The sequence below is a fragment of the Phoenix dactylifera genome, chromosome 5, assembly GCF_009389715.1.
Source record: "Phoenix dactylifera cultivar Barhee BC4 chromosome 5, palm_55x_up_171113_PBpolish2nd_filt_p, whole genome shotgun sequence".
Classification (NCBI taxonomy): Eukaryota; Viridiplantae; Streptophyta; class Magnoliopsida; order Arecales; family Arecaceae; genus Phoenix; species Phoenix dactylifera.
The window spans coordinates 4,361,338-4,388,366 of record NC_052396.1 but is presented as its reverse complement, the minus strand read 5'-3'; the positions used below and the strand labels follow the sequence as shown (position 1 = coordinate 4,388,366).

The 27,029-nt window shown below is 36.2% G+C and overlaps 2 protein-coding genes across 3 annotated transcripts in view; both read right to left on the bottom strand.

Moving 5' to 3' along the window:
• LOC103711632 (ribosome biogenesis protein BMS1 homolog) overlaps nt 1-13,396 on the bottom strand; it is a 31,956-nt gene extending 18,560 nt beyond the window's left edge. Inside the window, 14 exon segments of the mRNA XM_039126968.1 lie at nt 389-457; nt 460-540; nt 543-593; nt 2,212-2,242; nt 4,235-4,445; nt 4,653-4,698; nt 4,701-4,740; nt 4,742-4,843; nt 6,695-6,813; nt 6,995-7,085; nt 7,180-7,326; nt 12,555-12,932; nt 13,128-13,163; nt 13,280-13,396. Coding sequence (XP_038982896.1) covers nt 389-457; nt 460-540; nt 543-593; nt 2,212-2,242; nt 4,235-4,445; nt 4,653-4,698; nt 4,701-4,740; nt 4,742-4,843; nt 6,695-6,813; nt 6,995-7,085; nt 7,180-7,326; nt 12,555-12,689 — 1,123 coding nt within the window. The 5' untranslated portion in view covers nt 12,690-12,932; nt 13,128-13,163; nt 13,280-13,396.
• A 3,978-nt stretch (nt 13,397-17,374) lies between these two features.
• LOC103711633 (peroxisome biogenesis protein 19-2-like) lies at nt 17,375-25,973 on the bottom strand. Of its 2 annotated transcripts, XM_026806422.2 has the most exons (6): nt 25,895-25,965; nt 25,770-25,819; nt 25,642-25,687; nt 25,243-25,564; nt 21,795-22,111; nt 17,375-17,592 (listed from the first exon to the last, which is right to left on the bottom strand). In XM_026806422.2, exons 2-6 carry the CDS (start codon nt 25,810-25,812, stop codon nt 17,547-17,549), a joined length of 774 nt encoding a protein of 257 aa, XP_026662223.1. In that variant the 5' UTR covers nt 25,813-25,819; nt 25,895-25,965; the 3' UTR covers nt 17,375-17,546. The 2 variants fall into 2 exon arrangements, with proteins under 2 accessions (XP_026662223.1, XP_026662222.1); XM_026806421.2 differs by lacking the exon at nt 17,375-17,592 and adding an exon at nt 17,599-17,852 and having other exon boundaries at nt 25,770-25,973.
• Between the last annotated feature and the right edge of the window lie 1,056 nt (nt 25,974-27,029).

The window sequence follows — 27,029 nt, the reverse complement described above, 5'->3', positions numbered from 1 at the left end:
ATTTGTATAAATGCTTCCTTGATGCTTCAGCACCCTAATTTTTTAAGGCATTCACATGCAAGCCCAACACTTGAATTTGCTCCCCCTTATGCTTCCGATTCAAGGGGATTAAGGTATCACTAATAACAAAAGAAGAGGACAAAGATAATTGACAATGCATTGTACTTTACAAACAATATTTGGAAAATATTGCTAATTCTATGAAAGTATGAAGTATCACATATCATCTACATTTTTACGATCCAGCTTTGCTAATAACATTAGTTCCCCAGCCCAAAAAAAAAACAAAAAACACTCAGCAATCAGATGGAAGGTCAAAGGTACAACATTGGCAAAATAAAATATGCTGTAGAATCATGAAAAATTTTCAAAAGATAGGATATGTTACCTCTTCTACTTGCTGCACCATTTTCATCATCAACTTTCGAAAACTGAACAAGATGATCATTTATATTATGTAAACAGCATCCTTGTCATAGAGAAGATCCCCAAGACCAGACATAGGCGCATAAAAAAGTTTTTCCTTGTCTCGAAGTCCCTCTTTTTGGCAGCTGATGGCAAAGGGCAAGGATCAGCCAGACCAGTCAACCCAGCTAAAGAAAATCACCAACACCAGCAATAGCACCTGCGAAAAATCAGATATCATTATGTAGTACAATGTAAGATTTGGAATAAACTGGCAAATCTGTAGCTACAGGCACCACAACAAGTGTGTAACCAGTTTTAAGAACAGCCAGACTGAAATCAAACCCATTATTCTTGTAAGAATTATGAATCACATCCTTTAACTACAGAATATGTTGAAATCAGAACTTTTCTATTTTGCAACAAATTGAGATAGAATGAAGAAATAAATAAAAAGTATCCATGAAAATTTTCCCTGAATAACTTGCATCTTTCATCAAAGTAAATAATAATTTACATCCTAGCATGATTTAAAGTAACGAGACAGTATAATAGATTCACCCAACACCAGTTATGGTTATACCAGTATTAAATAATGGGGCCACTGTTATAAGTCACTATGTAACAGGAATAACAGGAAACAGATGGGGACAGGGCTGCCCTGATTTCCCCATTGGGAATGAGCCCGTCTTGAACTCATTTCCGACACAGGCACAATGGGTGTCCCTGTATTTCCTTAGGGCACCCTTTTTTACTTTTTTCCCAATTTTTCTTAGACATTTTATTGGTTTATTATCTTTCAACGTATTTGGACTTCAAAAATAATGCATTTTAATAAATTGGCTCTATTTAGTGTAACTAATGTTAGAAGCTTGTAAGTTGGCCATGGGTACTATATATGGTTCTCCACAACCTGAATATTAGCATTTTAGTCAAGATAAAATGAAATTAATTTTAATTTGGGTGTAGGTTCAGGTGCTCCTGAACACACCCAGAAATTATCCAAACATTGCAAAAATTAAGTTGCATGTGCTTAATAACAATGAAGGATGATACATTCCCCCAAAAAAAAATTCTATTGTTTTAGTAATTAATTCATGCTGAAAATATTATAATTTAAAGAATAAAATGTATATTGAAAAAAAATACAGTCTTGTAGCTTGATCCTTACCCAACAATATACTGCATTTTCATGTCAAACCAAAAAAAAAACTTGATTTCACCTTATTTTCTTTATTTTTAACTAAATTAAAGGCAAAAAAAGATGTTCTCCTTGATTATAAGCTTTGTGGGCATTGAAATCCCGAATCTGGGCACTGCGAGACTCCTCTCTCTCTCTCTCTCTCTCTTCTCTCTCTCTCTCTCTTCTTTTTTCTATCGAAGAGCCCTTGGTTGCTGCTTGTGACTTCTCAAACGAGACCATTAAGACGGTGTGCAAGACCCAGTCCCACTTTATTTTATCAAAAAAACCTCAAAGCCCTAAAGATCAGGACAACGAGGGGAAGGGGGATTGCGTGTGCTTTGCATACAATCCCAAATACTCAGGAGCAGGAATGCTATTGAACGGGCAAGAAATTCCACGTCCGAAGGGATCAAAGTCACATGCCATTCCAAGTCCCGATTTCTAAAAGGAATGGGGGACGAGACGTGCAGGCACCCTCATCCCACTTATTCTTCAGTCACTGTTTTAAATTGACAACACCAAATCACTCTATACCCCCATGCCCCCCTCCCCCCCCCCCTCCAAAAAAACAAAGAAACCTTTTTAAACCTTATTTCCTCCTAATACCCTGCAATTTTCAAAACCAACCAACCAGGCAAAGCCTGTGATCCTCACCTCCATATTTTATAATTAAAAGTTTGGAAGGTCCTTATTTATATCCCCAAAATTTGGCTAATCACCACTGTCTCACTTGCTGACTCTCTGATTTACTATAATAATGCCACATATTCTGTCATAATGCTCATTTATGCTGTTATTTATATGATAACATGATATTTTTATGGTTACTTAGCTAATATGCATCTTCACATTATATAATCATTTTATTTACATAATGTGTATCCATTTAATTAAATTATCACTATTTTCTAATATCTATCATTTTTGTAATTAATCTATTTATATTTCTCCAAATAAATATGGCATCGTACATATTATTTTCTAATTCCAATATTAACTCATCATGCCTGCATCCAATACTCGCTTGGCAGCTTAACCTGACCTTGTGGATCATAAATGGATAAGCATATAATCATTTAATAAAGGAGTTTTTACTATTTAAGTACATGTGGATTTGCTATTAATGTGAATTAATTTACAATATAATTAAGCCTAATGTTTAGTCCATATCTTGTAATAATGTTTTTTAATCTACTTATTTATGTGATAGTATGTCATAATTCTTAATAAACGTAAATTAGCTAAATGTGTTTTTTACTCTTAATTATTAGATTAATTGTATACTCTTTTTAATTGTTTATAGTTTGTGCAATTAATAGTGATTTGGTTATCCAAGCATGTTCTACACTCATCATATAATGCGATCTTGTGAATCAAAAAAGTAATAAATGAATCCACTTTCTTTCAATATTTATCCATTATGTATCCATCTATAAGTTAGTAATATTTCTTATGAATCTGCTAAATGTGAAATTAAATGACCATATGCATATCCAAGATATGCCTCCACTGGCAGCTTAGCCTGATCCTTTGGATTAAATATGAATGTTTTCATTAAATTATACAATCTCAATTACATGTCATCTAGCAACAATGTTAACTTATCTGACAAATTCTTTATTACTTTTCAAAAATTTGAAATATAATTAAATATTGCAGATGAATGTCGGGATCATAGACATACTAGTTGGATCATCTTTAGGAACAATAGACAGTGAAGACATAATTTAGCAACATTGTTAGTTTATTGTCCATACTCATGACTACGATGCAATGATATAATTACCATGATAAAATATTATGTTGAGGAATGATCCGAATAAGAAATCATTTGTTGGGAAAAGAGGGAAAGCCTCTTCTTGTCCCTTGATTCCTCAGATGTCAGAAAATCTTTGAAAGATTTTGGTATCTGAATAGCCCTACAACAATGAAGGAAGAGAGCTACAAATTGATACTTTGTAAAACTTGCATAAGTCAATGATGACTAACATGATGTTGCAGACTATTATTTTAGGAAGGAGGGAGCCGGAAGGCACTTTGTTGATGAGGAACGATACTAACTAGACGTGCCTATGCTTCCTCTCTTCTCTCTTAACGTATTGCTTCTATTTAAAAGATCTTCACCAAATTATTGATTGAAGGAAAATGAAGTGCAGACAAAGGAAGGATTCAAATGATTGATTGTCCCTTCAGCTCTTCAAGATATGACTTGGTGTCCCTTGATAAGAGTGTTCAAGAAAAGTAAAACGAATTAAATATACATGCAAGAGATTAAAAGTTCAACAATCTGGTAGACATATTCCCTCATTATCTAGTGTAGTGTTCATCAATGTTCGTACATGATCTTCCAAACTGAAAGTCAGCATAGACTACAGACGCATCTGCTCCCCCTCAAAGAAGAGAATACTTTAGAAGGTTATAACTTATAAATGAAAAGAAAAGCATTATAAGGTACAAATTACCTTGACAATTAAGAAGCTAAAAGTAAACCAGAAATAAGTTATCATGAATTACTTATTGAAGGAATTACTTATTGATGGAATTACTCTGACTGAAGCATATTAACATAATTTATCCAATCTGTCACCATCATGGAATAAAGCCTAATGCACTAAAAGCAGCAGAACATGAGGCCTGAAGCAATACCTTGGTACCTCTCTTCATATTACAACCTCGAAGGTAACCATACAATGTGATGTTTCTATCACATTTACTATCCCTATGCACTCTTTCAGGAGGAGTAACATCTTCAAAACGATCTGCCAATATATACGGATGCGAAGATCGCCATGACAAAGGATGATCTTTCATAACTGAAATGAATCTAGCAAGATTGTGAACTTCACGTTTAGGATATCTGTAATCAAGTAAACAAATGAGTAACGTTCCTGAGAATTACTATTCAGATCGCTAGAAAACTAAAGCTATTGTCAACTTGCAGAAACCAACTTGCAATGATAACCTGGAGCTCTCAGCACAGACATTAATAATCAACTATCAAGCATACTTATGATATAAGAGGATGAACCAAATTAATGAGCATGCAGAAATTTTAAAAACTTACTTTCCATGAACTAGACCAGATAAATAGAAAAGTTTTGCCCCATCTTAATTTCAGCCCAAAAGCGATGCTTGAGACGCTGCTTAGTTTTTTCTCAGTTTCTTGACATCCTTGAATTTATCGAGATGTGTAAGGACTCCCATAACCTTTGGGAATCCATGAACTGACATAATATTAAGAAACTCAAAAGTTTCCTGCAAAAGAAAGACTTGATTGAGTCTCCATGATTCAACGCAATAAGAAACTTCTACTTATAAGCTTGAATAGGTCTAGAATTAGACAGAACTGCTAAAGTCTATGGAACATGTAGACAAAGTATGTCCACATGGAGTGACATCATTCACTTGATTATTGTAAGTGGTCCATACTATTTTCAGGTCTCAAAACCTGTTAAGACAGTGGCCGCATAAAAAGCGTATTTGCCATTTGCACACCTCATGTAATCTCATGATCGACATTTCCATCTACATACAGCGTCCTTGGCATTTAAGCATACTGAATGAGATTTATAAAAAAATTACAGCCAATTACAAGTTTTGGTTGCATCATTTTTAGAAATGACATCAACGATTTCGGACAGAATTTTTGTGCACATCTAGAAGAGCAATCATGAAAGAAAATTAAGAATCTGCATTAAGTAGCTGCAATTTGCATATGTCAAGAATTGCTTTAACAACTATGAGCTTACAAGGTATGCTAATGGAGTACATGTCATTTAAAATTGAATTAAGGACATGTATGAGCGAGCATTGACATGAATGAGAAGTGCTTGTGACAAAAAGTGTCCGGTAGGATGAGAAACATTGATGAGAAAAATGTTTCCATTTGCAACAGGCCAACACCAAAGGACAGCCCTAGAACATTAACATGTATTCTAGATGAAAAAAAACATACAAGTGACTAAAAACCAACTAATAACGTTAAACAGGTGGCTAAAAGTTACTTATGGACATATATAATAGTATTAAGTGGTGAGATTTAACTAGGGGTAAAAGCTATATTACAGATAAGAATCTTTCAAAACTAAGGTTTTCAAACCCTAACCACTGAAAAAAATTTGAAAAATTTGTATTTAGTAGAAATTCAAAGAAAATAAAGAGCTTGTCCAACTTGATGGTTAAGAGATTACCCGAATGGCTGAATCAATTGTCTTTGTTATCTCAGTTTATTATAGAGAAGGTTTCAAGAATTTCAGATAAACATGGGTTCCCATCTTATACATCAAAAGAGAAAGAACTTAAGACAGAGCAATGTGGACAAAGTAGGCAAATGATTTTGCAACGCTATCTGCTCAATCATGCCTGAAAAAAAAAAGAAAGGAAGATCTAAGACAACCGACAGACTGCGAGCAGGGAGGCATATGATTTTGTGTAGAAGCAAGTAGCACAAGAATCTATTACCCTTGGATCCATAAACATGGGATATTGCTTTTTTGGTAATAGAAAATAGTTATACATTAAGTACTCAAAGCAATACAGGAAAATCCATTAGACTACTAAATTTCAAATATTTTCTGAGTTGTTATTAGCTTTCATATTTTGAAAGAAAGATGATCCTTGGGCAAAGAAAGTTGTAATTCTCGAACAAAAATGACCAGGTTTCATTCACAACCTACTAAAAGCAGAACTATCCATAACCAGCAGAGATGGAACAGTTATCCGTGTGGCCCAGACAGAAATAACTCAGTATCTACAATCATGCTTGTTAGGGATGCAGAGAGTGGGGATGATCTTTTCCTCAAGAATACAGATACTAGGGCTTAGCCATTGGGGGCAAAAAGTAGAAGGATCACTGGTGAACATCAAATAGTTTATACGTATCTAACTCAAAGCAAAAGTGAAGTCTAGACCGCAGAGGCATCTCTTGCCTGAGTTTGCAAGATGGATGAAATTATGAATGCCAACAAGCTGATATGTTTGCAGTAATGTACCACACGTACTCAAGACTCTAGCATCATGCAGAACTCCAATTACAGAGCAGCACAGAGTAACTAGCAAGAACATCTACTGAATGAACTACAAAATTAACAGCAAAATTCTACTTACCATCTCAAAACCATAACTTCCATCAACTAGCAACAATGCAAGATCAGCAACTTTTGCAGCATCTATCATACCATTTATATCATTAGGGCACTCTACAAACTGTACTCTTTTTTGTTTTCCTGGAATCAATGGGAAAAAAGTTCTTAGCTGCCACAAGAAATTTTCTAATGATAGCTACTTCAAAGCATAAATTCCTATAAAACTTGGGTAATCCCAAAGGTTCATAACTAATCGATAAAAGAAAATGCAAGAATGCAGCCTAGCAGCATCTATGAAAAAAAGGAATAAAAAAGGAGAAACCTGATACAACGGTGATTGGACCTCGAACTTCAGGTAAATTTTGTTTAGTATAGTGCTTTACAAGACATTTTATCAGAAGAGATTTCCCAACCTGCAAATTACAATTATTTAGTTATAAAAATTTAGAGAGTACAAACTGTCTCTGGTAAATAGTAGTCAAATTCCACAGCTCTTGCCGGCATTACCTTTGGTGGCCCATGCACGACAACGACAAATGGAGCTGGTTCCCCAGTTGAACGATCGATTGTTGGGATATGAAGCCTGCGCTGTTCTTTCTCCGAAGCACGGGATTGTAAACGTTTGGCCTTTGCTGATGAATTAAAAGCAAATGCCTGCAACAATGGATTATAAAAATTATAAAATAGTGCTCTCATAAGCTAACCAATAAGGTGGTATTGTAGCTGTGCACCCTCAGCAACAGTATGCATGAATTAACTGATATCAACTTTCCAGAAGTCTCCACAAAAATGCCAGATGCAACAATTACAGACCTCATTAGTGGCAAAGTTTGTATAATCATTTGCACAGTGTTAAGATTGCTAACATAAACCATATTCTGGATATAAGTTCAAAAATCAAATTCCTCGAGATTCTTCTCATAAACACATAGACGTCCCTAAAAATGCATATAGACACAGTATCAGAAAAAGGAGCTTGAAGACTTTGTCCATCAAATTTCCAGCTAAAAAAAGCATTACTTGCTTGTTTTACCTATAATTTAGTTAAAGAAGAATATGTAATGCATACCGCCACATCCAAAAATTTACCAATTTCTCTGGGAATAATATTGTTAACCTGATGACTGAACCACACCAATTTCCTGTCCCTCGAATAGACCCATGTCTATCTTTATTTGCAACACATATATCTACTCTAATATAATGCAAACTTTGGAGTTCATGTGCATGAGGCACATGTCCAGCATCTCCATGTTTCCAAGCTACGCAATGTTTCCCACTATTCCCCAATTAAATCATCTCCATATCTAAAAGCCTTTCCCAATTGAAACATCTGGAAGCCTTTTCCAGTATGCTCTCAAAACTCATCAATATGTATCTGCATTTCTCACTGTATCAGTGTCCTTGTTTTTCAGGCCACGTGTGTCGTATGCATCATCCTCTAGTGAAACATAAATCAATCAGCAGGCAACTGTTCCAAATTCTTTCTAGGAACCCTCCTTATGAAAAAATTCTCAGGAATGCATATTGTTGATCAAAGAAAACTACTTGTGAGCAGTGATAAGCACCATAGAACAACAAAGAATATTGAGATGAGTTTGGGGGAAAAGAATGATAAAACAACAGATGCGAAATCCTCACAAAATCCAAATCAATTCTAACCATACAGTGACCACCCATACTAAGATAAAGGCTTAGAAATCTAAAACCATGGACTGATGTACTGTAATATGCCAGTCCACAACATATGGTATGCACCATGCCAATAAAATACCAGCAGAATACACTGTGTATCATGTATGCCTGTTCCTTTTTGTTTGCCATGATTATTGGACAAGGTTCGGAATTTCACCAACATGCATGATACATACCATGCCAACATGTGTCTTGCATGGGCACAAGATGCGGCACATTGACCCTTGTATAAAACATGTCTTTGAAAAAAATAAAAACTTCCCTGAACAAATGTAGCCATGGATTTCTCGCTAATGTCTTGAACAAGCACTTTAAAAGATTTTGAAACACTGACCCTTGTATAAGACATCATTTCTCTGAAAAAATAAAAACTTCCCTAAATAGATATAACCATGGATTTCTCACTAAGGTCTTGAACAACTGATTTGAAAGATTTTGAAACATTAACAGTTCATCCCACCACCCAAAAAAAAAGAAAGACATTTTTTAAGAACCAATAGTTTTAGTAAGGTGAAGCTTAGCCTCAAGCCTAGTTTAGAGTATCTAAGCTATAATAACGCTACTCCCAAGCCACCATCCATGATTCCTAAGCCTCCATTCAAATTGCAATATTGGCATATGTTCATTCATAAGTAGCTTTATATGTCCCTTTCTTTAATAAAAACACATCCTGCTTGCTTCAACTCCTACTTAAGCAAAAAAACCAAGACTGCACCAAGTAAAAGTGGGAGTACATCAATTAGACAAAAGATCGCAACCATCATCACTTCCTCTCATATGATCATAGCCATCCATGCTTCCCTCACATGTATCACACATGCCCAGCACCATTCTAGTATAATCCAAGTCATACACTTCGAAAAAAAATAAATATCAAATCTGTTAATTGTATAAAAAATTAAAGAAATTTTCTTCTCAGTGTGGCATGCTCATAAGCATGAAACTTCTTTCCCAATCATGCAAACTGCATATCCTAAATGGTGATCTGCCATTTAGCATGTCATGCAAAACATTGATTGATCGTTGATTATTAACATGGCTTATAAACATTAATGAGATGCACCAAAGGGAATGGAAATTTGCCCCCCAACAACCTCCCTAGATAAATATTCCTGAAAAGAGGTACAAATTTATGGTAATAAAGAGCATCTGATGGATATTGATGTGGACATTCCTTTTAGTGTTTGAACTTTGTTATATCAATAAAGAAATTGCCACTCATGACATGGTATCCTAAGAGCTCTCTGCATGATCTTCTCAAAATTCTTCAAATTAAATAAGCAAATTATATAGGATTTCAAAAGATGATGCCATAGGGAATGAGCAGATTGGAACCTTCCAATCATGCAAATATACTATTAATAAAGGTGAAGATTAGCTCCTCGTCAGAGGAATAAAAAATATTGAAATTATGATGCAACCAGAAGCTACAAGATTGGGATTATTGACAAAAGTACAACCATGAAAATTTTGATCATCTATATAAATTGAAAGATATAGTTATAGTCCCGACTCCCGATGGTTATTTTTCAAATGCTATTCAAGTCTTATAATGAGGTTTTCATTGTATGAGTAAGATGGAAGTTGCCAATATCGGGAGCCAGGTTTGGGAATCGTACAAGTGCAATGCAGGGGAAAAGATGCTCTAAAACACTACATAAGGAAGTTCTAGGAAGCAGTTGCTGGTTTGAGTTTCCTGGGTAGAAGTTTCTTGCTTCTAAAGATCAAACCATGATATATGTATTTGAAGGGCTTAGATTAGGTGAACATGTGGCATAGCTTAAATGCGAACAAACCTTAGTTAGTCATATGACCATAAAAGATATTGGTCAAATAGAGAACTAGAGAAAAGCAGATTCTAGCCCTCCTTTCCTTCTTGAGCATCCGTATGCCCATATCAACCACACTTTCTTTTCTCCCTTTCCTACCCTAAGTGGCCCTACACACTAAGAGGGATATTTTATGATTAAGAATTGTCTTGGTGTTTCTTATTACAAGAGGATCCATTGGCATGCAATGTGAAGTTTTCATTTAAGTTCGGAGAAAAAACAATCGCTTCTTCATCTTCAAAGTAATTCAATGCCTTACTTTCTCTTTCCCTCATCTCTTTATCTTATTCTTCCTCCCTTTTTCCCTTATACTTTTCTATTATGATGAGTCATCTCGTTCGCATACTTGCTGAATTTTAGTAATGGTAAATTGAAAAGACAAACAGGAACAGAATAAGACTGAACAGCATTATCTGATAATGGAAGAGAAAATAGTTTAACAAAATGCACTTAGAATTTCATGCAAGTTCAAAAAATTGCAATGAGCCAAAAGTCACGGCCACCCCAGCCACAAACCTAAGTAACAAGACTGCCCCATTTGTACAAATCAGCTTTGTGGACTAAAATTCAATAAACTGATAAAATTATATGATTGACTCCAACTTCAAATCAACCTTCTAAATTGGCACCTAAATCCTGGCTAAGGCAACTTTGGATAGGAAAGAGGCTTGCCATAAAACATGAAGCGGCAACTGGCAAAAGACCAACCTTCTTATATATGTAGTTTAAGCTCACACAACTGGGAAGGAACCTCTCAAGGTTTCTTTGTTTGTGCTCATAGGCATTAATACAAATGAAAAACAAAATTGAATTACAATACCCTAAGAGATGGTCTACATAGCTTCAAATCCCAAACTAAGTTATGATAGCCACATGACTCCACAAATATACCTTGGCAAACAGCTAATTGACCTCAAACTATACCACGATAAGGAATAAGGACTTCACAAGCATACAAAATAACCATGTACTACTAAAAGGACCAAGGGTAATCAATATGGAGATTTTTGTGGTAGCAGAAGTTCACTACTAAAAACCACCCTCACCATTACAATTGACTAATATAGAACTTGTTGATGTGATTTCCACTTTCATATAGGGATGTGTAATTCAGTTTGGTCTATAATGTGCCTCAAATATGAATGCAACCTCCTATATCAACTATCATCTTCCCTTTTCACACAATCTCCTTCTAAGTATGAGGGACGCCTTATAGGTCTGCTACAAGGTGCATGAGCTCGAATTCTGTAACCACCAACATAAGTGTCCCTACCCACCAAACAACTTGCTATTATGAAAAGGCAGCCCTCTCTCCTGTCCAAAGTTGTCTGGCCCAAGAATTCAGCACCAAATTTTAAAGAGTTGATAAAATTGTGAGAACTCACTAATATAAAATTCTCAAACTCCTGCATAATGCTTCTTGATCTTAAAAGTTGACCCTTCATGAAAGGTATCGCACACAGAGTTAACTCTGTATAAAAGCCATGTTGCATTGGAATCTACAATAGTTGAAGAAATTTCTTCTTCTTCCAAAACAAGATGACAATATCGCGGTTATGCATCTCATAAAAACAATAATGCTATTGATCATACATGTCATCATAAAATACGATCCTTTATACATTTCATGTGAATCTTTAATCAAAGTTGATCCAAGAAATCACAAAAGATAATAAGGCACCTTCCAGCCAAAGGGGAGTTGTAATTTACATCCGAGCATCTCTTCCAAAGGTTGTATCTAGATCAGGACATGCAGGTTAACAGGTATATCTTATTACTTTCTATCGTCAAGCCTTATTATGGACCAATGAATGACTTGAGTTCTCATCATTCTGTTAGGATTTCTTCAAGAGCTTCATAATTTTCACAGTTAATGTAGATCTTCTATGAAATTTTCTATTTAATGGATGACAAGACGAACAGATCTGCTTTTAGTCATGCAAACAAAAGAAGAGGAAACTTTGTCTTTATTGTCCCTAGTGAAGCTTTTACATAGCTCCTATCTATGAAATAGACTCCTATCATAGACTAGCAATGCAAATTTTTCAAAGTTCATTGTTTCTCTGGAAATTAAGTGCCATCACAAATTCTCCCACGACATTGTGTCCATAATGTCTGGAATTCGTTCAGGTATGTCCCAACCCACCAATTGGCCAGCACACACAGAAATCTCAAGCAAATTGTAATTCAACCATAAGATCAAATTAAAAGAAAGAATAATTTGGTCGAAGAAACAAGGAGGGAAGAGGCAGAGTAATATCTATCGCGAGAAATTTAGAGTTACAAGAAAGCGACTAAAGGGAGAAAGATAAACCGCTGCCCAATCTGAAAGGCCATGGAGATAGAGGAGATTGCTACCTTAGGGTTTTGCTTCTTTTCAGCATCGGAAGATTCTTGGTTCTTCTTCTTCTTGTCTGATTTTTTCTTCGCAGAAGCACCGGACTGCCGGGACCGATGGGCCTTGTGAGCCTGCTCGTTATCGCCCGAAGCCATCTTCTTGTTTTTAGGGGGGGAAGATAGTACCGCAAAAACTCTCACCCCCTCCGAACACCGCCGCCGTCTCTAAAACCCCCTCGCTTCTCAATCGCAATGCGCCCAAAAATGCGGCCTTTTTATAATCGTGATCGATCTCCTCCTGAAAAATCGCCGCCTCTATTATGCCACTGACCTAGGCATAGACGGGTTAGGTCCAGGCCTGTTTCTGGTTCAATGGTCCTATAAACTCGAGTCCAGATCCTGTAAATCAACAAGCTTTTGTCAGAGAATTTGGAAAATCTAGGGTTCCATACACAAAACAAAACACAGACGCCCAAAATGGGAGATTCGGGGTGCCAACAGAACCAGATGAGAAGCCATCAGGTCCAAGAAACCAAGACTAAAGCTTAACACTTAAAAAATGCACCAAATCGGGGCAGAGATCGAAAAGCTTACACTTAATCGATGGTTCGGTTCTCTCGAATACTTCACCTGATCACGAGAGAAACATCACCACAGGGAAGGATTAGGAAATCAAGAGCAGCAAAAGAGAGATCGATGGGACAACGAAACTAGAACGAGAGAAGGAGATAGAGAGAGTGGATTACTATGGCTGCAGAGGATCGGGGGATGGACTGGTCTCCGCTTTCCTCCTCTTCTCTTCGCTCTCGCTCTGCGACAGCGAAAAGGCCGGTCACAAATAAAGCGGCAAACCCTAACCCTAACCCTCGAAACTCCTTAAACCCTAGCCAGCTTCCCGTAGGGCTTTAAACATGATGGGCCGGGCCAAGCCACGCCTCAATTCGAGCCCCACCGGAATGTTTTGGGCTTCGAGCCTGAATTAGGTCCGAAGATTCGCTTAAACAAAAATCCTGAATCGACTCTAGAGCCAACGTAGACCTGTGGCAATCGTATCAGGTCGGATCATATATAAATCAGATTAGATAGGGATCAAATCCAAAAATTCTACATCTGATCTGTTTATTAAACAAATTAGGACATAAAACCTGAACCTGCCATATTTATAAATAGACAACCCAACCCAACTTGCTCCACCTTTTAATATATTAACCTGTCGACCTATTTATTAAACAGCTTACTTGCTTAACCTATTAATCTGTATAACCTATATGATCTATTAATATATTTATTAAAAGGTAACCTGCTTAACCTATTTAACCCGATCTGATCCAATTATTAAATACAGTAAATGGGTCAAAGGGCTGAAACTTCAATTCGACCCAATTATTAAACAGCTTAAATAGGTCTACTTGTTTACAATCTGAACCATTTAGCCCAAACTCAAATTTACTTATTATAGGTCGAACATAAGTTGGGTTGACGTGTTGGCTAACATTTTCCCGGCTCTATGCCTAGGGCTGCATCCTCCTCCATCTCCATCGGATCTTCTTCACCGGCGAAGATCTCTCCAACTATTGCACGGGCGGGCCATTGCTGATGATCACTCCTTTGGGATGCTGGGAGCTAACGCGAGCACGTTGAATGTAGTCTCCATGCTAGCAATATAATAAAGTATGGGCATATTTTTGGGTTGAGGTGAGATGGTGCTTATTTCTTCATGGGATCATTGGATTTTGGTGGGTGTGGTTTTGTGCAGTGTAGTTGGTGAATAAATCAATGAGGTGGTAGGGGGTTTTGATGTTGTTTCAGTTTGTTGCATATAAGCTTTTAATAGACTTCATTTCTTTTTCTTCTTGGAAAATTTGTTTTAATAGAACTCAAAGAACTTTTGTTTCTCAAAAAAAAAAGGACAAAAGTTCAGTCATGTTCTTAAATTTTTAGAGCAGAACTAGAAGAATACATGTTATCTTGTTAAGATCTTTCTGCTCTCTCTAGTGTAGGAGATTTGCAGATTTTGTGTTGAGCTGCATTTTGAATAAGAAGAGTAGAATAAAAAAGGTTCTGTTTTTTTCTGTTTGGCTGAATTTTGTTAAAAAAAAATCATGACAGGTAAACTCTAGATTAAGGATTTGATGGTGTTATTCATATAAAAAAAAATAAAGAGGTAGAATAAAAAAGGTTATTCATTGTTATGTTTGGCTGAATTTTGTTTAAAAGAAAATCATGACAGATAACCTCTAGATTAAGGATTTGATGGTATTACTCATATAAAAAAAGAAGGAATAGAAGAGGGCGTTGCTTCGTAAGAGATAAAGTTATTTCACCCTTCTTGGAAATAGTTATTCTAGGAATAAGCTGGCATGACCGGAACAGCTATTCCTCCCTTATTTCAGGGTTTATTCTTTCTTTGTTCCCAAAGAACTCAAACCAGACAGCGTTACAGCCTATGCGTTTCCAATGAAAACTAAATTTGTATTCGTGCTATATATGGTTTCAACCAATGAGGTTAGTCAGACCTTTCACTTAAAAAAAAAAAAAAAGACAAATGAGGTTGGCTGGATATGTTGATTAACCTCATAACGCCTATAAGTAGATGATTAGCTCAAGTTAGGTTGATGCAAATTTATGTCTCAAATTGATCCATTGACGAAGATGTAACGGTTGGATGCCTGTATTTTTCAAAAAGTGATACTCTTAAAATTGGAATTTTTTTTCGTTGGTTCTCATCTGTTCAAAGCAAGGGTATCTCTAGGGGCACGGCTTTCAAATAGGACATGCGATTGATCTGATTATAGCGGCAGTATCCAATGAATGCATGACTCTAATCCTACCAAACAGAATGTTTTCAAAAGGAAGTAGATTCTGTGTGATTATTTTTTAATATAGATTGTTTAGTTATGTTTGTTTATTATTTGTTTTGTTTTATCATATGTTACCTGGAGAAAGAATCAAGAAGAGCTTGCCGAAAAGAATATCTTTATGGCTGGTGGCAAGAAGCTGTGCTCTTGGTCTGTTGTGTTTGATGAATTAGTTGGGGCCTGGTTGGGTCTATTCTATGCTGTGGTGATTTACCAGGCAATGAAAATTTGGGTGGAAGGTGATTCAGCCACTGTTAGTAATTGGATTTCTAAACCTTCTAATGACAGATCACAATGCAACCCACTGTTGAATGATATATATGCTTGGAGGGCTAAGCTCAATTCTTTTAGAGCAACTCATATTAAGACTAAGAGGAAGGGCAATCAGGCAGCTGATTGGTTTGTCGGGCAAGCTTTTGCTTAGGATTTTGTGCTGCAGCAAGGAGATGTTCTTCCAAGCTCATTTGGGGATAACTCTATGGGCAGATGCACATGGGTTTGGTTATCTGAGGAGATAGTGCTGTTTGTAAATTTTTGTTTTGGTTTTGATTTGATTTTGTATCTGTTTCTTGGCTACCGGGGGAAAAATAGAAAAAAGGGAATCATCTTTATAGGGGATCCCCACAGCCTCATGCAAGCATTTATCATGGCATATGCAAGTAGCTTCATGGATCCATCCCCTGGAAGTGACGGAACAAAAAAAGAAAATAAAAAATAAAAAATAAAAAATAAAATAGAAAAGTGTAAAATAGAGTAACTTTAGAAAAATAAGCTCTTATGGGTTGTGCCGCCTTTTGGGCTAACCATGTATATCGAAAGGCAAACATAATGGTTATTAATGGCTGACTGGGTTGCTTCGGAGCTCAGCATTCAGATAGTTGTTTGTGGGATAGATTTGAGGCTACATTTTTTTTTCTTTCACCTTATTGTATCTTTTGACTTACTGCTCTTACTAGAGCTGTATGATCCATCCTATTATCAAAAGAAAAAAAAAAGAAAAAAAAAACAAGTCCTCCTATTGCTCAAACAAGGACCGAGAGGGGATAGGTGGCTTCATGGTTTTCCTTAGGCTAGGGGCATCATCATTGGGTTGCGGCCGCTGAAACTTGGAGATAGACTTTGGGCGGGCAGCGAGGAAGCGAGTGAGGTTAGGGCAGAGCCTCCATATCCGGCTATAATTCGATAATTTGTTTATTTTCCCCCACTTGAATGTAGAAATCAGCATATTGAAGGTTTGTAATGGTCAAAAAGCAGCATGATCAATTGTTGCTTAGATACAAAAACAGACAAACGGTTTAGTAGTTCGAGGTTGAGACAAAACACCGGTTAAGCAGTCGAAATATTTCGTATACGGTTAACCAATAGCCAACAGTTCCAATATCACACGTTAAAATTTTTTTATTCCCAAAATACCGCTATCCAAGAATCGATCTATAATATTTTAAATATTTTAAGATTTGTGTACTTTTTTCACTCTCATAATAGCCTTCTCGGAAAATTCTTCCTTAATTACCGTACATGAAACTATTTTTTTTCCGGTGACGTTCTAATTCTAACCGAAGAAGAGCACCTTAAAGGTGCTTTAGCAAAAAAAAAAAGAGCACCTTAAAGGTCGCACCCTTGTTTGAAAGGAGTGCTACTTCGTCAATGGAAGGCACCCGCTCGGCCTCTCAGATGCCAGAGCACAACTATCTCCACAAGTCTGTTGTTTCTACGTCAAAAAAAAAAAAAAAAAAACCAGATCCACTAAATAAATATTGTTGTTAAATCATGCAGTGAAATAACGGATACAGTTTCTATATAGTTTGACTGCATAACATAGCATACAGATTCCTGTAATATAGTTGTTAAATCAAGAAAATGGACAGAAACACTATCTTATTTGGTTCCACAGCATTTCATCCCTTGGTACTAAGCAGCGCCGTACCAGTTTGGTACCCAAAAAAGGGGGCATTCAAATGGGGACATTACAAACCCAAAAAATATTATAAACTCAAAAGCATTAACATAATAAATTATGCTATACTGATAAAATTTTTCATGCGAAAAAATCAAAGAGAGGAAGCAAACATTGAAGTAAAACCAACTTATTCTCGACATCCCGAAAGAAGAAAGAGGAGCAAAAAGTTTGCTATACTGAGAGACAATGCCCAATTTACATTATACAGCAATTGGATGTAGACTGGAGCAGCTCTGGTGATCTGCAGGACAAAACAAAACAAAAAAAAGAGAAGCTAAAATTCACAAATGTGCAATTTTAAAGCAAAACATTAAAATCCTATGAGCAGATTGTTTGTAAGATGATGAGATACATATCATCTCAAGCAATCCTGTCAGGCATTCATGGGATTGTACCAAGCAGATGCATAATTGGTAGCATAACTAGGTGCTTTTAGAGCAATCCTGTAATTAGCCAAAGCTCAGTGGTAGATGCAGAATATGATCTCTCTTTCAAATGGTTCTGCCAACAAAAGCAACAATATAAGTTTGTCAAACAAATGTTGACCTATACACTGTCCTCTGCTGTAGCAGCTATACCAGATACCAGAAGTTCAGCCATTGATGCATGAATAGCATGAGTTGAGATATCAGCATTACTTCTCATCCACTGATAAAATTTAAATATTAGTCAAGAATTAAAACTATATCAGCTTCCTCATCTAATTACCTATTAATCCTAATACACAATTGGTTGCTATCACACACTGCCCGTAGAAACAAAAGCTACCTCCATATACCCTAGTACTAGTCCTGTATAAGTCATCTTTGCTACCTTTATTCTTTTCTAGTCTCCTAAACCGGAATCAATCTGTTCCTCATCAGGACTTTCTGACCTATACTGCACATGTTCAAACCCATGTTAAAGGTGCTCCTCCTAGTCTAGCCTAATTACTTGTATCTAATTCTACTCTTCCTAGTTGTACTGTAACATTTACCTCAACATCCTAAGCTTTGCTGACTCATCCTGCGCTCATCTAGAGCTGTAATTTGCCTTTGTGATTGAATTTGTTGAACTGGTCATATGGTTCCTGATTTCTCAGTTTGCTGGGTGATATTAGGAGGCTATTAATTAATTTTATCATATCTATGATGGAAATAAATGATCACCAAAACATTTTAATATGTACACTACCATCCGGTGGAGGGAAAAAATGTTGACAAAATTCATGGGATAAACTGGGAACGAGCTATGTTTTTATGTTCAAGAACAAAGTTTTCGCATGTTGTGCCCGTATCGGTCATCGCTCAGGATAGTATCTGTATCAAGACGATGCCTGCCATAAACCAGCTTGGGAATACACAACTCAGTCAACCAGTTTAAACTTACAGTGATATGCAAGAGAAGCTTCTCTTTAATTCATATGAATTCTTTTTATAACTTTTTAATGACCTTTAAATTTTTATATAATATGTTTGACTCATCTAGACATGTCTAATGCAATGAATGAATACTTATTTTGCTTTTTTAACACCACTAACACAATATAAAGTTCATAATCAGTTTGACTTCAATCAATATTAACTTTGTCAATACTTATCTCTGTGCATTGTTTATGTATCATAATGTGCTAAAAAGTGATACTTATCAAAACGAGTTCAATGCATGCCTCGTAAGTCACAAGGCAAATTGACTATATACTGCACTGGGAAGACCTCTATACAGTAGGTATCATTGACATAATACAGCACACATTGATAATATTGTTAAATCTTAACCTTGTTTCTCACTGCCTGCAAAAACTCCAAATCACACATATTGGCTATGTAAGGTGCCTTAACCTCTGTCTCGATAAGAAGATGAGTTCACTAGTTGCCATTGGTCTAGGTAACTATGTTATGCCCTTTTCAGTACCTAGTATGATGATCCATAAAATTCAAAGGTGTTTATCTACATAATAGTTGATGATAGCATAATTATGCCTAGGCGCATTTGTACGAGCCTTGCTTTAATCCTTGCTGCGACATTCTCAATGATGTGTCCATCCTTCAATAAAATGGAAACAAGGTAATGAAAATTGTTCAAGAAACTTCATCCTCAGTTCTAACAACATCCTCATTATGACACATTCTCACTGCTGTTGCTAATAAAGAAAAAGAAACAGGGTTATTGGGGTTTCATTAAATAGTTTTTAATTAATATCATCTATAAGTTTCACAGACAACCTCAACTAATATTTTGCCCTTCCATGGATGCATCATCAACCAACATCATGTCACCAATAACAAAATAAGCCATATATGCTATTTGGAGGTCAATGCCATGAATTTTTCAACTTTTACTTCTGGTACCATCTACATCATTTGTTGATGTCGGCATTTTCATTTCACATGCCTTTCATCCTCAATGCTAACAAAATAAAAAGATCTTCAACAAAAAGATCTAATCCTTTTGCACTCAAAACATAAGACTTGAATCTGTTTATTAGCTTAGGCTGAAAATGGGCTGCACTTACAACCGAAGAAAATTAATTATGCCACAACTTTTTTTTCAGGCTTTTTACCCTTCACTTAAGGAGATGTAAATGATTATAGTCATTTAAAGACTTAAAAGCACGATCTTCAATAAACTAATGAGAAATCTTACTAGTGCTAGGGGTATTTCTTGCAGTAATGTTTCAGTGAAGTGTTTGACAAGAATAGAACATGATCTCAAGATCCTAGTCACAAATCTGGCAAAACAACTGACGCTCGAGTCAAGAATATTTGTTCCATTCCTAGCTTTTTGACCTTTTCTCCTCCATAACTGTCACATAATTATAAGTTTATAACAATCCTCACCTACTGATTTTCCAACTACTTGCATTAGAAACTGGAATTGGGTAGACGACTTGTAAGGAAAGTTAAATCCTATTGATGTCAGAGAATACAATTGAATTGAAACAGACTTGTAACGGAAAGGATTCTCTGAGTATTTGGGAGATTCTCAAGGGTTTCTAAGGTATTTAAAAGTTTAACAACTTCAAAGCCATGTTTGTTAGGTATGGAAAATTTAAAGACACGACAGCTTATAAACAAAAGGTAAAATTAAAAATAAAAAGTCAATGGTGTGCAGTTGCATGCAAATTAACTAATGGATCTGAGACAAGGCCTGTAAAATAAAGACTGTTGCTGGTCATTACGTAGCATTTTGAAGCAGATTTCAAGCTGAAACAGACAGGATCTGACCAAGAGGGCTAGAAAACTTATCTAGTTTTTACTATACTTCAGAAAGCTTTTGCATTCATGCACTGTAAGATGGCACAGCACACTAGCATAAAAGGGTTCTGACAGTAGGCACTAGAAATGAAAAGGGTGAATATGAGTTACAAACCAAGTGCATCAGTACCTCAAACCCACCTTTATCATTAGGTCAAAACAATATGGAAGTAGTGGAGGCAAAACAATCTTTTGACTGCACATGGTAGTTTCCCCAGGTTCGGATTATGAAAATTTCTTAGAAACAATACCTTTACATGCAACCTTATGCTCACCATCTCTCTGTCTAGAAGGTTGAGAGGCAGGTAGGTGCAACTTATTTAGCAGCAGAAACACTAACAAAAGGTAATCCATAAGAAAGCTATGGTTCATACTCCAAAGACATTAAAGAAGTTTAACAAATTCTAAAATGTCTCCACCGTTACTGATAAGACCACAATGTCTCCATTAGCTTATTATGTTAATTCTACATCTGGGTTTGTCCTTGGACCACTGATACCTGTTCTAAAGCTGCAATGCTTTTCGGATCTGGATCTATTGTCCATTGAATAGAATTCATTATATAATTATCAGAGTCTAAATAAAATTGGACAGGGCATGCTATGGTCAGGGGTCAGAACATGGAAGTGAATGCCCCATTGACATGCTTAACTCAGCCAAGTGCAAGGTGAGCCTGACCTCATTTCTTCGTTTATCTAAACATGGAAGGCCTTACAAGAGTTTCTGCACATGCCTTGAGGCCTTCCTCACACAAGATGTTCACAAGAAGCATATTTCTCAAACAATACACTCGCAACAATGTGGGTGTACTTCCCTGACCAATGTCCAAGTAATCAAAAACATAGGATCCTTAATGGAAGCTTCTGAACATGTTAAGGAAGTCCTTTAGAATGACGCCGACATTATATGCAATGACAGAAACTCATACAGAATCAACAGACATGTCTGAGATCAAGATGGAATTTTAATCTAATCTATGACACATCTAAAAGAGGAGATAAAAGGAGAAAACATGTGTATATCACATTTCTATCAGGAACCAGGACCTAAGATCAGCAAGCTTTAGCCAGTACCTTAGAGCCTGTGTTATTGGTTAAAAAAAATCCTAATAATCAATCAAGGGAAAATGTCATAATAGATACATTCTGGTACTTAGAAAATGTATATTAGAATGTTATGTAGCCAGAATATAGAATGGAAGACTCACATTTGGCCCAGATTGTTTAGATCAAGATCAGGGGCAAGCTCTTGAACAATATCATTGGGAGGTTGGCCACATTCCTGCATTTTCTGCATGAGATCAACAATCTTAGAGAAATTTTCAGGCTCATTTTCATATACATCATTCAGCTTCAATATGAACTCATATTGGCGATGATAGCGATCGTATTCTTCCTGGTTCAATCTATTTTTGTGCTCCTCCAACCACTTTGGATATCTTTCTCCAATTTCCTTCATAGGTTCATGAAGAATCTCCTTGGACAAAAGTTGTTGCATCATAGTTTCAACAATAGATTCCATATCCTATATAATAGAAAAATCAATGTGTTAGAAACATAATAATTTCAATCCAATAGACCATTAGAAAGATTCAAGAAACCAAAGTAATGCCTCAGGTAAAAGAATAAAATGAAAAATCTCTACATCCAAAAAAGGCATATCACTCAAACAGAATAATAGTGCTTCAGGTAAACACCATTCCTCTGTAGGCAATAGAGTATATTTCTTTTATATAAAAGCAAGATTTTCCCTTTTCTATTGATGTTAAACAAGAATTTAACTGAATATTTGGATGATCATACATAAGATAATAATGCTTTCATTATATAGTCTATAACCTCTACTAATCATATATGATATTACTGTAACTCTGGGACAGAATATAACATTTCAAAATCATTTTTCTAGAGATCTCTCTTACCATGCTTATTACTTATCAATCCATGGTGCGAATGTTAATTAAATCAGGATTTCTGAGTTAAAGTAATAATTTGTCCTGACAAGTCTCCAAGCCAAAAAAAAACATAAAGCAAATAGGGGAAGGAATACAGATTTTCATCTCCATGATGATTCCAGAGTATCCTATCCAATTTCCAATGAAAATATAGAAAGGCATAAAAAAAATACAGGTTAAGTCTTTGATTAATCTTCAGGCATAATTCTCATCCTCGTTGGTACAATAACACCAGAAAAAATCAAAGCCATCAGAAGGTAATTGTACTTTGTCAAATAATTAGACAATCATGGATATATCCAAATGAACATGTAAGCTGTAGCTACCAAATATTTGCTGGTGCAACCCTGTGAAGTCCTGAGGTGCTATCTGTGCAAATAATGAAAGGGTACTTAAATCTCGATACTTTTGTCAATTCATTCTGCTTTAAGATTTATTGGATGAACCTCATTGAAGTTCTATTAAATAAATGAGTAGCACCATTCTCGTTACATCAGGGACTACGTGTCACTGCAGTATTCACTATAGCAAACAGTGTCTTTCTTGTCAACCATTTTAAATGTTCCAGATGTTAATGGGCATTCAGCCAATTACAAACAGCAATTGGAAGTACAATGCTATTCCAGAAATTAATTTGGAAATTTTAAGGATTGGCAGTTTGTTTTTTTTTGCTTAACTTGGCAGTTTGTTCCGTGTGCCACTAGATAGACTGAAAAATGAGCTCATGAAAATCAGAACCAATAAAATATACATAATGGTTTTGGGACATCATAACCTCTTTGAATACTTTAAAATGGTATTTGCTGTCACAGAGCGCATAAAAGCAATCAAACATGCACTTTGAAAATTACAAGACAATAAAGTTAGAATTTAAGCCTCAAAATTTCCTCGAAGGCCCAAGACAAAATCCAGGGGAAGCATCAAATCACATCATGCCTGTAAAAGAAGAAAGGGGTGGGTGGGAAGGGGGAATGAGATCTATGTTCGCATAACTCTTATATATTTCTAAACAGTTGAACTAATGGCTTCTTTATTTTTCTTTAAAAAAAAGATTTATCTTTAAATGACTTCGTAAACCCACCATGAAGCTCCGGATATTTTTTTTCACCCTCTGAAAGTTCTATACATGTGAAAGTAATAATTTTTTACCCTCGTATAAGTATCAGCCTTATTGGGCATTAGTTATGCAAATATTTGGTTATATATTTCTTCCCAATTTAAAGTTAAAAACTTTCGCATAATAGTAGTCTGCCACCTCAAGAAATACTTAACATTATTTGACTAATTAAAGAACTTGTCAGGGAATACATGGTCACGGTAATGCTCAAAATTCACTCATAGCCCACAGTAACAGGACCTAATTAACCAATCCTCCAGTCGTTGCTTACTCATCATAGGGCTCATAAGCATCATAATAGTTCTTGCCCTAATCAAAGGTCGTCATCACCGGCATTGGTATCATATTAGGTAAGATAATTGGGTGGAGGAGGTTTCAGCTTCCATGAAGTTAATGTTTTATTAACTCCCAAGTCCCAAGATCCAGGATATCTGATGCTTATGATCTCTCTTTGCCTCAAAAAATCCTCGCTGGTGAAGATGCTCCTAGGTACCTTGCTACCAAGTGCCCCTAGGGTGTGCTCAATCCCCATTTGTATGCTGAAAGACTTCTACGGATGCCTAGAATAGCCATATAGCTTATTTTTTAAATCAAAGATGTCAAGAATCATAATAGCAATATCAATATTAGTATCAAGAGCTTCATTTCTACCAGTTAGCATACTTTTTCCTTGATGAATTGTGGCCAATGTAGATGCTCACACCATGTTAGACTCAAATCAGTAATCCATACACTTATCTTCCTCTTTCTCAAGATCATGCATGCAGTTGGAAACCCAAAGACCAGAGATTCTGGTAGATCAACTTAAATCATGGACACTTGATGTCTGCTCGCCATACATCCTTTTTGCCCATTGATGCATACTTGTTTTAGATATAGCCTATCAATTTGCCCACTACTATGTCCTTCCATGGCACTATAACTAAAAGTGCACAAAGAGATTCCTGAATCCTGGAGTCACTTGAAACCTCAACTAGGCAGGAGGAGCTTATGAAGCCCACATAACTGCAGATTGATCCTAGCAACACTTTTTTGCCATTTATGTCCCTCCCATAGTTAATTATCAACCATAAAGGGGAAGGAAAAACAATCTTATATTAACCAGTTCAGTTGCAGGGAGAGGAAATATTTCCCTTCCAATATATAAAGAGAACATTATCAACTAGAGCATAGTACTTATGCTAAAATTGACCATAATTAACTCAAAACCGAAAACTAACCTTTTCCAACTCTAATTGATATGTCACCATATAGAGGTTATAAGCCAAAAATCAACTTACGTAACTGTCTAAAACTAACACTAAATAAGCTTGCAGAATGATAAATTCAAATGATAAACCAAAACAATGAAAAGCAACTCAAATCATTTCTACATCTACCAGAAGCTCCCCTAATTTAATCCACCACATAAACTACTGCGACACAATCATAAACTGCAGATAAATGAAGTAAATAAAAGGAAGATTCACAAAATCTACGTTCTTCTCGATGTAAATGATTCTAAATCCCAATTATCAGAAACCAAACATCCTTAAGAACTTAATTTCTGAAACACAAACGAACAAAATAAAACGTGACACATGCCTGAGACCCAGCGAGCTCCTCGAACTGCTTGACAAAGTCCTCGACCATGGCCTCGCTATCCAAACCACCCTCGCCTCTCGGGGCCGCGGCGGTGGCCGACTCCAGCCCCCGGACGGCTTCGCGGGTCTGCTGAGTCAATTTCTCGAGCGCCTCGGAGGCGTGAGATCCCTCGGGAGGAGCCCGCTGCTTCCCCTTCCTCCTCGCCTTCAGGTCCGGCAGCCCTATACCCAATCCCAGCACCGAGGAAGAAGGGGGCAAAGAAGCCCTTCCCTCTTCCCCACTTCCTCCACCTCCTTCTTTCCCATCTCCAACCCCACCGCTCCTATTTAGACAGATAGAAATGAAATTAACCCAATTAAAGATTGGAAGTGGATGGAAGAGAGGGGAAAAGAAGAACACCTTTGAGAAGCAGTGAGATCAAGCTTGGTGAAGTCGTCCAAAGCGCCTGGAATAAAGTAGAGAGATGGGATAACGGAGTGGGAATTAAGAGATAAGGGGGAGAAAGCGGGGAGGGAATAGAAGCATACTGTCAAGGAGTTGGTCTAGATCGTCGGAAGAGGGGTCGGCCATGGAATCACTGTGGGATAGCGGGAATAACGTTATCGGGAGTGGAAACGGATGTGTTTGCTTGCAGAGAGAGACGAGGAAGTACCCCTTGGCTACGGCGACGCCTCCGCCCTCGGATTGGAGGTTTCCGCTCAAACAATCTCGGGAATGCCAATATAGTGCCGTCAGTATCGTCACCGGAACAAAAGTCATACGGGACAGCATTGTAGCATACGATACGGTACAGAATTCCTATTTTACCGTATTTTCTTTCACTCTCTTTTAGAAAAAATATAATTCTTAAATATATATAAGAAAAATTATTCAAAAACATTTTTTTTTTCTCGTCAAGCCTCTTTTTTACCATCTTTTTTATCAAGCTATCTATTCTATCCGTAAGATCTTCCTTCTCCTTCCGCATTCTTTTCTCCTCCTCCAAATTCTTCATTTTTTCCAATATTTTTATAACTAAGAGCTTATAAAACCAAAGAAATCATATATATATATATATATATATATATAATTTATTATATTAGATAAAGTTAAGAAACTATATATTGGTATTGATGAATGCCGTATCCCGATGTATCAATTTTAGCTTGCTAGATGATTAATATGTTGGTGCATATCACTTGGTCATGCAGTGTGTACTAGTGAACAATATATTCTGAAAACTGTGCATCGATTTATATGGAGGTGTGCATCGAATCATTATTAGATGTGTATCAAATGGGTACAGTATATATTAAGAAGCTGACAATTATGTATTACCGGTCATATAATATGTACTAGAAAATATGATGTTCTGATAACTATGTATGCTTGGAGGTATATATTGGGTCCTAGATGGTTATTTTACTAAGTATGTCTTATATGACCATGTACTAATGAACTCTATATTTTAGATGATAAACCTTATATTTTAGAAACTATGTATTGATTTATTCAGATATATATATTAATTTGCTAAATGACTAATTTGCTTGGTGTATTATTTAGTCATTTAGTATGTACTACTAAAATATATTTTAGAAATAAAAAAAAGGCCATGCACAGTTTTATTTTTTTAATCATGAAACTCGGGACTTTATTAATAGAAAGAATGTATAATTTATGAATTTGTTCTTTGACACGAGCACCAAAGGAAATCCCACAAAATTAGTGCATTACTTAGCCATTTAATATGTACTGCTAAAAATATATTTTAGAAACGAAAAAAAAACATACACAATTTTATTTTT

What these genes read in the sequence shown, in the direction of transcription:
- LOC103711633 (XM_026806422.2), bottom strand. Translation starts at nt 25,812, where the DNA reads ATGGCCGACCCCTCTTCCGACGATCTAGACCAACTCCTTGACA. An exon ending in GATCTCACTGCTTCTCAAAG is followed by an intron (nt 25,565 to 25,641) that starts GTGTTCTTCTTT and finishes CTGTCTAAATAG; the next exon opens with GAGCGGTGGGGTTGGAGATG. An exon ending in AGGAGCTCGCTGGGTCTCAG is followed by an intron (nt 22,112 to 25,242) that starts GCATGTGTCACG and finishes TCTATTATATAG; the next exon opens with GATATGGAATCTATTGTTGA.